Raw genomic sequence first — 13,119 nt, 5'->3', positions numbered from 1 at the left:
TTATTATACATAATACAGTTAGGGAGTTGAATCCATTTTTATAGAAGCAAAAATATAATCTATGATTATGGTTTGGACCCTCTAAAACTGTAATCTACCTTTCCACTTTCCCCTCTCTTACTGAAGATATCTTCAACGCCGATACGATTTTTGAAATGTAAGATTTTACTTTCCCTTCTCTTGGTGAAGATATCTTCAACGCCGATACGATTTTTGAAATGTAAGATTCCATTTTCCCCTCTCTTGGTGAAGATATCTTCAACGCCGATACGATTTTTGAAATTTAAGATTCCACTTTTGCCTCTCTTGGTGAAGATATCTTCAACAAGAGAGACAAAAGTGGAATCTTATATTTCAAAAATCGTATCGGCGTTGAAGATATCTTCACCAAGAGAGGGGAAAGTGGAAGGGTAGATTACAGTTTTAGAGGGTCCAAACCATAATCATAGATTATATTTCTGCTTCTATAAAAATGAATTCAACTCCCTAACTGTAATACCTACCAGGAATTTGAAGTTAATGGTATATTTAATCAAAGATATTTTTCCCTCCCATACAGACTCTTTCAATAAATTAGTAAAAATGAGTATTTGCTTAAAATATTTGTTAGATAAGTAATGAAACCCTTTTGATTCAATATAAGCTTATTTTCTCCTTGACCTTTAGTTTTAAACCCTGAATGAAAATACACTAGAATTCATTTTCTCATATTCATTCGAATCCGGTGGATAGGAACCGGTTCTCATCCATACGAAAAAACTATGTCTAGCATCGTATTATATCCAGCTTTCTACGAATATAGAAATGTACAATCATAAGATTATACCCAGTTTTTTTAGCCGGCGCCTTCGGCACCTCGGGGCTAAAAAAACTAGTTTTAATCTCATATTTGTACTTTCTATATCCGCGGAAAGCCGTTTATAATACGATGCGAGAAATAACTATTCTCATATTCATTCGAATCCGGTGGATAGGAACCGGTTCTCATCCATACAAAAAAAACTATGTCTAGCATTGTATTATATCCAGCTTCTACAAATATAAAAATGTACAATCATAGGAATAAAACCATTTTTTAAGCCCGTGCCTTCGGCACCTCGGGGCTAAAAAAATATATTTCTATATCCGCGGAAAGCTGTTTATAATACGATGCGAGAAATAACTATTTTGTACATTTCCCAAATCCAATGCCTTTTCAGAAAGTATACCAATAGAAACCTAATTGAGAGTAAAATACAGAAAAAAGGACACTCATTTTTTATTCCTTGGCCCAAAAGACTGTTGGCATTCTTGATTGGTTGATTCAATCTAACAGTGTCCTGACCTTTCAACCAATAATTGAAATCTTCAGATGGGATATTTTTGTATAGCATAAATGCGTATGTTTATTAATTTATCGTCCATTGTCTTATCCCCTAAGATCCCTGAGTTCAACAAATAAATATAAATAATTATTCCATCCTATACTAGCCTTTTGACCAATTTATTTTCCATTTATCTCTGTTTCCTTTCTGTTAATTGTTTAATGATATTTGTATTAATTAAGTAGAACAAAAAATATACTGTTATTAATGCTTAATACTTCATTAACAAAATAAAGTAAAAAGCATAAAAATAAGTTTTTGGTTCATTGCATTTATATACATATTAAGGTTTTATAATTTTAGTCCGTCTGGCTGTTACTTATGTAAATAGTTATGATCGAATATTTTGGCTTTGTAAAATACCTTTTCATTTTTCTGATTCCCATAACAATAAATTCTTAGTAATTTTAGTGTCTATAGTCTAATTAAACCTACCATATTTGTTAATGCAATATAGTAAACTAGCGGCTTCGCCCCTAGCCTCTAGGGGCTTTGCCCCAAGAGGTTTTCGTATTTTGGATTTAAAAGAAAAAATTTTTTAAAAATTTTATAAAATTTTTTTGGGGGGAGAATTTTTTTTTTTTTGGGTGGGGGAGGGGTAGTCAACCCCACTTTTTAAATTTTAGTTTTAAAAAGAAAAAAAAATTGGGGGGGGTATTTTCATTTGGGGGGGGGGGTGTCCCACCCCCCAACAAAATAGTTATAAACCTTCCCTGGACCAATGAGAAGTTACCTTGTAAAGGAGAACCCGATCGGTTCAGCGGTTAGCGAGATCCTTCGCTACAAACAAACAGACAGACAAACAAACATCGTTCTACTTTGTATTATAGATTATCAATTTTTTTTTTGGTGAAACCTTCAATGATAAGGAATAATGTTAAGTTTAATCCAATTGGGGTTTAGTTCATAAATTGAAGTGTAGCAAATATTGGCCAGAAAGTATGATATGTTCTCTGTGTAAAAATGTAATTTGAGCTATGTTTTTTTGTGAGTTTGTCATTCTTGTTATTGTTCTTTTTTATACCACGAAAATAAAACAATTGTTGTTTGTTTATTGAAAAGTCGAAGGTAAAACTAACAGAACTGCCATGGATATGTCAACTCAATAAAAAATATATTACCAAAGAAGCAAATTAGATATATTCTATTATTTCTTTTATTTTAAATCTTAACCAGCAGAAAATTGCTCAAATCCTAATAGTTTAACTTTATCTCAAATTTATAGCAAATTTACATAATAATTATATTTTCCGGTTTTAAATAATTTTAGTTATCCTAAAAAATGTCTTATACTTGATTTGGAATGGAGCCTTTTATTTTTTACTTTGCTATAAAACACTTTACTATGTCTAGGCTGTGTTATTATTATGTACGTCATACTGACTGGTTCACAGAAATTTCATCGTTTCTTTCTCAGAAATACTTGGCAATAATCTTCACCTTTGGGAAACTTTCAAGACAGTTTTCAATGGCTTGGTCAGTTATTGTTATGCCTTGTCTTTTTGGAAAACGTAGCATCTTAATAATTAGGGTATATCCGTCCATACCTCAGTAATTGGAAAGTCTGATCGCTAATCCCAGGTTCTACGAAATACCAGAAAAAAAAATCGTTTTACCAGAAAAGTGGTAAAGCTGGTCAACCTGGTAAAATATACCAGTTTCGTGGTAAATTTTACCAGCAAAAGTTTTAGCCAAAAAATTAGTCAAATTTTACCATTTTTTTTGTAAAATTTGACGAAACAAAAAAACCCGTTTTTTGTGTTTTAAATTAAAAACAGCTCTTCATAATCAGTTGTAGTACTTTAAAATAATGACTTCTATACAATGAAGCCTAAATTTAAATTTTTTTTTTTTTTTTTAATTTTACCACTTTTGGAAGTTTTACCAAAAATGTGGTCAATTTTACAACTCTATTTTTCAGGTTAAGTCCGAATTTTCGGACTTAGACAAAAAAAACGCAATTTGGTCAATTTTTACCAAAAAGTTAGTAAAATTTGACAAGGTATTTTTTTAGGCTAAGTCCAGATTTTTGGACTCTGACAAAAAAAATGAACTTGGTAAAATTTGACCAACTTTTTGGTAAAAATTGACAAGGTAAATTTTTAGGCTAAGTCCAGATTTTTGGACTTTGCCAAAAAAAAAAACTTGGTAAAATTTGACCAACTTTTTGGTAAAAATTGACAAGGTAAATTTTTAGGCTAAGTCCAGATTTTTGGACTTTAACAAAAAAAAAAACTTGGTAAAATTTGACCAACTTTTTGGTAAAAATTTTTACTTTTTATTGAATTTTTTCGCATAAAAGAAGCTAACTTTTTTTTAAAACCTTGAAAATTATTTCATCATTTCTTTTAAAACATCCTCCCGCATCGTCAAAAATATATCAAATTTAATATTTACTTATTTGAGCTAGCTTCATACGAATTAAAATTAAAAGAAAAAAAATCCAGGGTGTGTTTACGCAGATGTGCCGTGTGCATTTGAATTTATCGATTTTTCATCTTTAATATAAATATAAGCTTTCGTATATTCCCCTGAATGTTTCTAAAAGAAAGACAGAGATTTCGAATTATAGAGTAATTTCGCTACAAAACTTATATTTTTAAGTTTTGAAATTTATGGCACCTCTGTGCGCGCATGCGCACTATTGATAAGCTTATGATTATTTGAATATAGAGTGCCAAAAATAATTATTAGTTTTGATTCAATTTAATCAAATATTTTGAATCAAGAAGTAAATTACTACTCAATTTTCTCTAAATATTTAAATTTGTAGAATTTACAAGGAAGATTTTTTTTAAGCAAGATGTTTAAAAATGTGGCAAAATTGTGGAACAACAATGTTTCATGATTTCTATATTTATGTTGTCTTTGCCAACCGGAAATACCACCGAGATGGGTTTTTAAAAGATGAATGCCACATTTTTTCGGCGTTTTTTAGACATTGATTGATTGAACGTTGACGATAGAATTTCAAACAGAGTATATAACATAAAAATACTGAATTTTAAATTATTTTTTTAGCAATTTTTCTAATGTCTAACACAGCTCTAAAAAGATGCATTAATTAATATGCAGCAAAAATGGATTGAAGATAATCTTTTTTTTTTCTATGAAGGCCGTACCATCAAAAGCGAAATAATTAAATAAATCATTGTATACTCTTTTAGATTTCGCGAATGTCGCGCTTGTTATTCATAGCGTAAAAAATGTCGAAAAAACGCGGCAATATCTTTTAAGAACCCGGCCGGAAATAGATTCATTATATGTTCATATATGGTTAACAACTATATATATATTTAAATATTTTTTTTTAATATTGAATGCACTATATTTTTTTATATTCTATCGAATATATATTTTATATGTCATTACAAAACTATATTACATTTAATATTAACATTAAAAAAAAAACATCAATTTAAACTTTCGTAACCCTGTATTGGCTTCAGAAGTACAGTTCTACAGAAACCACGGTACACGCTTGAGCTAGCATCACCAGCATGGCTCTGCCTAGGCTTATAATTAGAAAGGCCAGGGTATTATTAGTGGTTGAAAAGTTTGTACATTATTATTACAGGTATTGTGTCTTTAAAGGGACTGTGAACGTAAATTTTTCTCATCTTAATATCAAATCTTAACATTATCTTATTCATAATATCTCACAGATAGAGCAAAACGCGCTTTTGTTTGCTTAAAAAACGGCTTTTTCCGACGATTTTTATAAGGTACAGGGAAAGGAAGAAATTTTCCGTATTATATAAAATGTCCATTAAATTGATTTTTTGGTATTATCCTCTTAGAAATTTTTTTTTCAATATTGAAAATGGTTCTGGGCCATACTGAAAAATTACGTATTACAGACAATTTTCTATGAACAATAGTCTAGAAATTATATTATCAATACCAGCTTTGTTAGGCCAGTCCTTTGGCCCCTCGGGGCTAACAAAATTGCTATTGATCTGAAAATTTCTCATTTTACCAGTCGCGGAAAGCTGTCTATAATACGACGCGATAAATAAAATCAGAGACAAAAATACCATTTTTAGATAAAAAGTATACTTTATACCTACCTACACACTTAAATAAAAATAGCCTATTTATATTTAATTTGTTCTTGGATCTTTAGTTAATAGTTATCTATGCTTATCAGGGAGGACACCCTTGGAGGAAGGTTGACCCAGGCCATCTTCCAGACCCTCATTGTCACATGGATCAAGGCTAATCTCTATGTTGTTGTGTCCTGTGAACTTTGGGATCAGTTTCTAGAGGTAATGTTAGCTATACTATAATTAAGATAACCTGCAGAAATAGATATTTTATTACTTGGATGTTACACTAGATTTTTATTTTCTCTAATAAAGTAAAACTCCCAGTGGGCTAAAATGACGATAACCCTAATTCGCCCCCTTTACTCCATTCCGTCCCGTCCTACTGGATAAACAAACTGACCATTGAATGAGTTTCATGTTAGCAACCTAAATTGACTTCAATTTTTCCACTGTCATCAATATCCACGTATATTCTATATCCATTCCATAATGTTTTATTTGTTCTACAGTACAGGAATCAGATCTATTTGCCAATCGTCCTAAAGACAACCAATGGTTGATTGTACGTCAAGCTTTTAATTTTAAGAGGGATAAAATGAGGGATTTCAAAGGTTTGAGGTTGGTAATCTAATATATTTTTTTTTTAATTTTGAAGGGAAACAAATAAGGGGTTTTACGGGTTGAGTGGAGTTAACACCCTTTAAGCCCCACCCTTTAAAATCTGTATCAAGAATTAAAAATGAAGTTTGGGGACGAATTTTTGCTTCATTAATTTAGATGAATTATTTTTCCACCAACTTTTCTACTTGTCAAAATAAGTTCGTTTGTTTTAGGTTTTGAGTGGACTAACTTTATGGGAAGAATTAATCCGGGAGTGGTTTAAGACTATGGAAACCCTTACCAGAGTGTTAGCTAGACAGGTATATTATTTTTTTAATGTTTTTTCCATTAAAGTTTATAAAAATAATCTATATATTATTACTGGGATGTTGTACCACATTTTCATTTACTCTGATAAGGAGATGCTCACAGCTGGCTAAAATAAAGATACCCCCCTTCTTTAAACCCAATCCTTACCCTACTACTGGTTGAACAAACTGACCAATAAACGAATTTCATGTTAGCAAGCTAAAATAACGACAATTTTTTCCCCCTGTCGTAATATCCACGTATATTCTACATTCATTAGAGTAGGTGGTATTATCCTTTTAGAAATGTAGCGCTCGGCTCCCTAGCCTGCCTAGCCGCAGCGCTCGGCCCCCTTGCCTGCCTAGCCGCAGCGCTCGGCCCACTTGCCTGCCTAGCCGCAGCGCTCGGCTCCCTAGCCTAAAACCTAACCTAACCTAAAATAGTTGTTCGTCGGTAGTCGGGGGGGGGGGGGGGGGGGGTACAAAATTGAAAAAAATTGAAAAAAAAATTATAATTATAAAGATGTAATTTTGTTAATAATCATTAATGATGTGGATCAATTTATCGGGGATTGCCTTATCCCTTTAAATCCTTGAAGTTTTACCAACAAAATTCCGTTTGTCCCACTGTCTTATTTGAGAGCTTTACTCTCATAAACGTTATCATTGTTATTTTGTGGAAGGGAATTATGTTTTTTGTAAACGCGAAGCTTTTCTATAATTAGTGTTGGATGGCCGGTCTGTATGGACGAAACTCATAGCTATTATCATTAATTCAAGCATGTAGGAATTGTCCTATCTATTTCAAACTTGTTACCTACTGATTATTTTGGTCTAGCTAAAAAGTATAAGGTTTCTACTTTTGTCGTATTTTTTTAGTTTCATACCTATAGTTTTTGATTATAACAAATTCTTTTATTTAGATTGTAAAGAAACAAGACCTCAGATCAGCATTTGAAACATAGGGGGCAGTTGAAGAAGTAAGTTACAGAAAAGTTTCGCAGCTTATATTTATCTTTGTAGATCTGTATAATAATACAAACAATATTTTGGTTTCTTTACAACAAAATGGCTGGGTGTTGCCACCCCCTTAAAAGTCAAGGCTTGCCTTCACCTTTTCATTACTTGAATTTTTTGTTTGAAACTTTCACTACTGCTTTTAGTTAGGTTTAGGGAGATCAAGAAGGGTTTAGAATATTCCACAAGGGTAGGAGGTATTTCTAAGTTATAGGGAATTGTTTTGATTTATTTTTACCTTATTGTTATTAAACAAACTTCAGGTCTTGAAGTTATTTTTACTTCACTTTATTTTTTAAGGAAATGAACGGTACATTATATGCCGGTGAACGGCTGAGAGTGGAAATATCCCGGGGACGAGGCAGGGGACGTGGAGGCGGTGATAGAGGACGCGGAGGTGATAGGGGGCGCAGTTCTTACAGAGGTAGAGGCCGGGGTGGGGGCGGGGATAGGTATGAAAGACGCAGCCCCCCACATTACTCTAGGAAAGTTTTTGTTTTAAAAAGTAAAAGTTAGAAAATCTTTAGGTAGGCTTATTTATTAAATGTAACGTTTAAAAGCAATGCATTTTTTGTAATTTCGCCATGGACTGACGTACAGTTTTGTTATAAAGTTGCTGCGCTAATAAAACAGCAGTACCTAAGATAAAAAAATTTAAAATTAATCTTCCAAAATACTTACTAAAAGTCATCGAATTTTTTTTTTCAAAATGAAAACATTTAAAAATAACAGAGGTGGCTCTAGAGGAAGGGGAGGTGATAAGGGTGGCTTTAGAGGCAGAGGCCGTGGAGGGGACAGGGGTGGTTTCAGAGGACGTGGTGGCAGAGGGGGTGGTAGATCCCCTCCACCAAGGTAAAATTTTAAATTTTAAGATTAGTTTAGATATTGCTAGCGGCTGCGGCCCTAGCATTTAGGGGCTCTGTATTAAAAAGGATAGATAGGGGACAGAAATATAGTCTAAAACCATTCCGTGTCATATGAGAAGCTTTCCTACCTATAAAGGAGAACTCAATCGGTTTAGTAGTTATCGAAATCTTAAGCTAAAGACAAAGAACCTTTTTACTTTAAACAATTTAGTATATAAACAAAATATATTAGTGTAATTTCCAAATTTGCTAACTTTAAATGCCTACCATCTCTTTTATTGCTTTATTAAAGATTTTCTAAAATTACAATAACTTTCCTACCTAGATATGCTCTTTTTTATTAGTTCTTCCCTTTTCTACCAATCAAAAAATTTTAAAAACCTTTTTTTTAATGAATTTTAACTTTTTAAGTAAATTATTTTTATTTTTTCAGGTATGAGAGGAGAGATGGCTACGGACCCCCCCTCACATTACTTCACAAGGGAGGCACATCCCAGGGGCGACTACTCCCCTCCACAACAACGTTACAGAGGCCCCCCACCGCCAATGAGGGATATGTCGCCACGAGGACCCCCCCGCGGACCTCCTCCCCCCCACCACAGAGAATATTCCCCGTCACCCAGGAGGGGACCTCCCGGTAGGGGCCCACCACCCAGGGATTACTCACCTGAACCAAGAGGTCGGCCACCCCCAAGGTAAAATCAAATTTATATCAGGGATGTAAAGGGATAAGTCAATGGCCGATAAACTGATGAACATCAACATCGATGATACATAAAATTAGTGGTTAAAAAACGTTTGAACACTCAACTTATTGAAACAATAAATCAAAATTTAATTAACTCCCCAAAGTAGTTACCTAAGCCAATGAATAAGAAAACGTTATAATAAAACTTTTGGGACTGATGAAATTAACAGTTCATTGTCTCCTCTCAATAATGACATAAAGTACCTAGTTTTTTTACCTAATTTGATTTTTAATAGGTATTTTTTAGAATTTTGATGATATATGTTATTTTTAATAGATAACGACATAACATTTACTTATTATAAACTAATCTGAATATTCAAGGTACATGTCACCACCCCCATCCAAAGGGCCACCAGGTGACTATTCTCCAGGACACAGGGGACCTCCACCCTCCCCGGGTAGACGTGGACCAGGGACCAAGGCTATTCAGGAATGGGTTATTAAATGATTTAAGACGAAGTAAAATATTGTTTAAGTTTAAAAAAAGATTGTACTAAAATAATTTACGTTTCTGTAGACACAACGGGAAACATGGTTCTTATGGGATAGGACAAAAGACGAAGTATTGAAATTAAATCAAGATTTACCTAATAAAAATTAGGTACTCAAAGTTTTTGAGTTGACGAATAAGTAAACTTGTTTCTGAAACTTTGGATACCATTATGATATTTACACCATATTTTACCCTCCCTGCCTGGGGTTTAGGTCTAAATTTATCTAATATTAGTACTTGTTTGGGACAGGGATCTAAAGGGACAAGACAATGGCGGATAAATTGATGTACATCAGCAATGATGATACACAAAAATAAAATTACCCCTTCTGTGGAGTATAATTAGTTGTTGAAAGCTTTAGACACTTAACTTGATTAATCAACCATTCAAAATTCAATAAAAGTCCCTAGAGTTGTTAAAGCAACGAAGAAGAAAATAAAGCTTTGGGGACTAGTGTAATAAACAGTCCACTTCCTTCCTTCATTTAATCCTCCATAACTTAGGACCCCGCGTTCCACGACTCCATACGCCACGTGAAGCATATAATCAGTAATGCCGAGTAGTATGGACACAGCATGTTCTTGTTAGCCAGGGATGTTGTTACTGCTTATGTTTTCCAGGTAAGCTTTCCCTTTATTTTTTCTCGTTCTGCGTTTTCAAAGATGTTTAGTTAGATAAGTTTGCTGATTTTTTTGCCACGTGTCAAGATGCCTGTAGGAAATGAATGAGGGGGGAGAGGGGGAGTCGAACCTACACACTTTTATTTTTGCTTTCAAAAGAAAAAATTTAGGTGTGAGAGTAAGGGGGGGGGGAAGTTCTGACACATTTGCGTAAACAGCGAGTATAGGCTTTATCTTTGGGACGGACGGACGGACGGACGGACGGACAGACATCGTTCTACTTTGTATTATAGATTAGATATTTAGTAGGGAGGGATGGGACATTGGGCTGTAAATTACACTAGCCCCCAAAGTTTTCAAATAACATTTTCTTATTCTTTGGCCTAACAACCTTGGGTACTTTTATTGATTTTTTATTGGTTGGTTCATTAAGTTGAGTGTCCTAACATTTCAATCACTTATTGTAATCTACAGAAGGGGTAACGATGTGTATCATCATTAGAGATGAACATCAATTTATCAGCCATTGTCTTATCCCTTTATATCCCTGTAATTATCTAATTAACTAATGAGCAATTTTATTCCAGGTTGAATATCAGTGATACGAGGTCGAATGGGGCCGGTGCCCAGCAAATCCAGGAGGTTGCGCAACAGTTTTCGCGGCCAGAGCAGTAGAATCAAGAAAAATATGTTTAAGTGTTGTTTCAATCAATAAAGATAAAAATGAAAACAATTTTTTTTTATTTTTGCGATTTATACCTACAAGCGATGTTTTTCTATAATTAAGGTCGTTTTTTACCACTTTCTCGTGATTTTTACCACCCGTTTTTACCACAATTTTTGGTAAATTTTTACCATATTTACCCTATTTCTGGTAAAATTTTACCAATTTAGGGCAAAAATATTACCAGGTGTTGAACAGTTTTACCACTTTTTCGGTAAAATCTTACAGAAATTTGCGGTAAGATTTTACCAAAAAAGTGGTAAAAATTGGTCAAAATCTGGTATAAATTTGCGTCCTAAAATGGTAATATTTTACCGGAAATCTGGTAAAATTTTACCGATAATTGTGGTAAAAATCGCTGGTAAAAAGCGTCACAGAGTACCACAAAAAGTGTTTTTACCACGGTTACGGTAAAATTTTACCACCTTTTAAATCGTATAGGCTGGTAAAATTTTACCATAAAAGTGGTAAAACCTTGGTGTTTTTATGGTATTAATTAGAACCTGGGATGTAGGCATGTTGGAATAGTCTCGATGATTTCTTTCAATACAAGTATAATTTATTTATAATTTATAACAAAAAATTAGCATTTAAAGTATTATCTTTCTAGTTTGGTAATTATTTGTTTATCTGAATTGTTGAGCTTCGCTTAAGTGTATGATTTTTATTTTGCACTTAGTGTACGTGCAATGTTAGGTATAAGTGTTAAGTATATGCATTCTTAACCTATCTTATATCAAGAGATAACTAATCTCAAAATAAATTGAGAACATCTAAAGGGGGAATGGCTTGCATTTACATTTATTTATTTTTTTATTTGCTTAATTTATTACCTTCTCTTTTTTATGGTGTGACTTTTAAGGATGAAGGGAATACTTTTTAGTGGGGCTATTTAATGTAAGGAACAATTAATGTATGAATTAATCATTAAATCCTATATAGCCTAAATAGCCTAAAACTTGCCAAACTGAACTCTATCCCGTACAAGTATATTACCATTATTTCAAACTACTCTTCCTTTTTAAATCTCATTGTATGCCCTTACATTTAACTTTTGTGTCAAACTATTATAAGCAGTTGTCCTTATTTGTAAAATATATGTCCCTGTGATTTTATCTGTATGGTAAGAAATAGGTATAGATTTAAGTATACCTCAATCCTCTTAGGGTTTCAATGTATCCTACAATTCAAAGTGCGAAAGGTAGTACAATAGATTTCTTTTAGATTATCCCATTTCTGATTTTGAAGCAAAACTTTTAATACTTTATGTTTGTGGTTGATAGTTAGTACTGTTTTTTTTGGAATTTTTAATATTGAGTAGCTAATCTATCCAAATTATTGGACATATATCTCCAATCTCTCAATTATATATACAACATTTTTAAAAATGTATTTTGGTTAGGTTAGGTTAGTCAGGTTTAGGAGAGCCCAGTGAGGTTAAAACTTTATAAAAGTCTTATAAACAAGTTTAAAGGAAAACAATATAAATCATTTATAATAAGATAAAAGAAATGATAATCTCTCAAAACTTATTCGTCTATATGTACTTGTTCATATATATGTAAATAGAGTATTCATACCTATAGAATTGAGAATTTAAGTACATTTATTTAGGAAATACCTGATTGATACCTCAAGGTGAGTTCATTACGACCATATATGATGAATTAATCATAAGTCCTCACGCTGCCAGACATGCACCTTTTTTATGATAACATGGGGTTGCTCCAAATCGTTATATTTGCTCCCAGAGGTTAGTTTTAAAATATATTGGCTCCGACACGGTGAAAGTCAAAATCCACTTCACTGAAAACTAGTACATTTTTTATAGGTGGGGTGGGCCCGGGGGGGGGGGGGTAGTGGGCGGGAGTATTTTCAATAAAAAAGACTTTGAGCATTATACAATGTTTTGTACTTTTAAAAAACAAAGTACTAATTGATTTAGTATAAAGATTTTTGGCTGCACAATTATGTAAACTAGGATTTTCTAGGTGTATTCAATAAAGGTTAAAAATCTTGTAAAATACAAAAAAAAATCTTTCGAGCTCTTTGTCTTCAAATCTTTTTTAACAGTAAATTATAAGGTTTAAAAAAGTCTTTTCATTTTTAATTAATTTCTTTGTTTATTGAAGCTTTTAGAATTAGTAAACGAATGGAAGAGTTATAAACCCCCTAGGCAGTATAATTTACATTCTAATATATACACTCCCTCCCAGCCTATGGACACAATCGTTCATGTTTAAAGTATTAATTCTGTAACCTTTATAAGAAAAAGTACTTTTTAGTTATTGACCGAACCGATTTTTTACCATTACATTTGACCTGC

General features: G+C 32.8%; 2 protein-coding genes across 4 annotated transcripts; both read left to right on the top strand.

Annotated features, from left to right (window-relative positions):
- Window positions 1-3,024: 3,024 nt before the first annotated feature.
- LOC145318548 (ral GTPase-activating protein subunit alpha-1-like) lies at window positions 3,025-5,909 on the top strand. Its single transcript, XM_080159896.1, has 2 exons — window positions 3,025-4,941; window positions 5,515-5,909. Exons 1-2 carry the CDS (start codon window positions 4,865-4,867, stop codon window positions 5,651-5,653), a joined length of 216 nt encoding a protein of 71 aa, XP_080016022.1. The 5' UTR covers window positions 3,025-4,864; the 3' UTR covers window positions 5,654-5,909.
- A 341-nt stretch (window positions 5,910-6,250) lies between these two features.
- Window positions 6,251-10,897, top strand: LOC145318546 (uncharacterized). Of its 3 annotated transcripts, none has more exons than XM_080159894.1 (6): window positions 6,251-6,333; window positions 7,245-7,301; window positions 7,639-7,823; window positions 8,071-8,190; window positions 8,638-8,899; window positions 9,277-9,383. In XM_080159894.1, the coding sequence occupies exons 3-5, from the start codon at window positions 7,642-7,644 to the stop codon at window positions 8,843-8,845; spliced, it is 510 nt and encodes a 169-aa protein (XP_080016020.1). In that variant the 5' UTR covers window positions 6,251-6,333; window positions 7,245-7,301; window positions 7,639-7,641; the 3' UTR covers window positions 8,846-8,899; window positions 9,277-9,383. The 3 variants fall into 3 exon arrangements, with proteins under 3 accessions (XP_080016020.1, XP_080016021.1, XP_080016019.1); XM_080159893.1 differs by lacking the exons at window positions 6,251-6,333; window positions 7,245-7,301 and adding exons at window positions 9,955-10,069; window positions 10,657-10,897 and having other exon boundaries at window positions 7,659-7,823; window positions 9,277-9,387; XM_080159895.1 differs by lacking the exon at window positions 9,277-9,383 and having other exon boundaries at window positions 8,638-9,228.
- Window positions 10,898-13,119: the final 2,222 nt, after the last annotated feature.

This window comes from Acartia tonsa, chromosome 5 (assembly GCF_053477335.1).
Source record: "Acartia tonsa isolate MP-2025a chromosome 5, ASM5347733v1, whole genome shotgun sequence".
Classification (NCBI taxonomy): Eukaryota; Metazoa; Arthropoda; class Copepoda; order Calanoida; family Acartiidae; genus Acartia; species Acartia tonsa.
This window is presented reverse-complemented; position numbering and strand designations above follow the sequence as displayed.

Excerpts from the sequence above, each read along its gene's own strand:
- LOC145318548 (XM_080159896.1), top strand. The coding sequence starts at position 4,865 with ATGGCTCTGCCTAGGCTTATAATTAGAAAGGCCAGGGTATTATTAGTG. Across the intron at positions 4,942-5,514 it reads TTTGTACATTATTATTACAG|GGAGGACACCCTTGGAGGAA; the intron begins GTATTGTGTCTT and ends TATGCTTATCAG.
- LOC145318546 (XM_080159893.1), top strand. The coding sequence starts at position 7,793 with ATGAAAGACGCAGCCCCCCACATTACTCTAG. Across the intron at positions 8,900-9,276 it reads AGAGGTCGGCCACCCCCAAG|GTACATGTCACCACCCCCAT; the intron begins GTAAAATCAAAT and ends TGAATATTCAAG. Across the intron at positions 9,388-9,954 it reads GGGACCAAGGCTATTCAGGA|CCCCGCGTTCCACGACTCCA; the intron begins ATGGGTTATTAA and ends CATAACTTAGGA.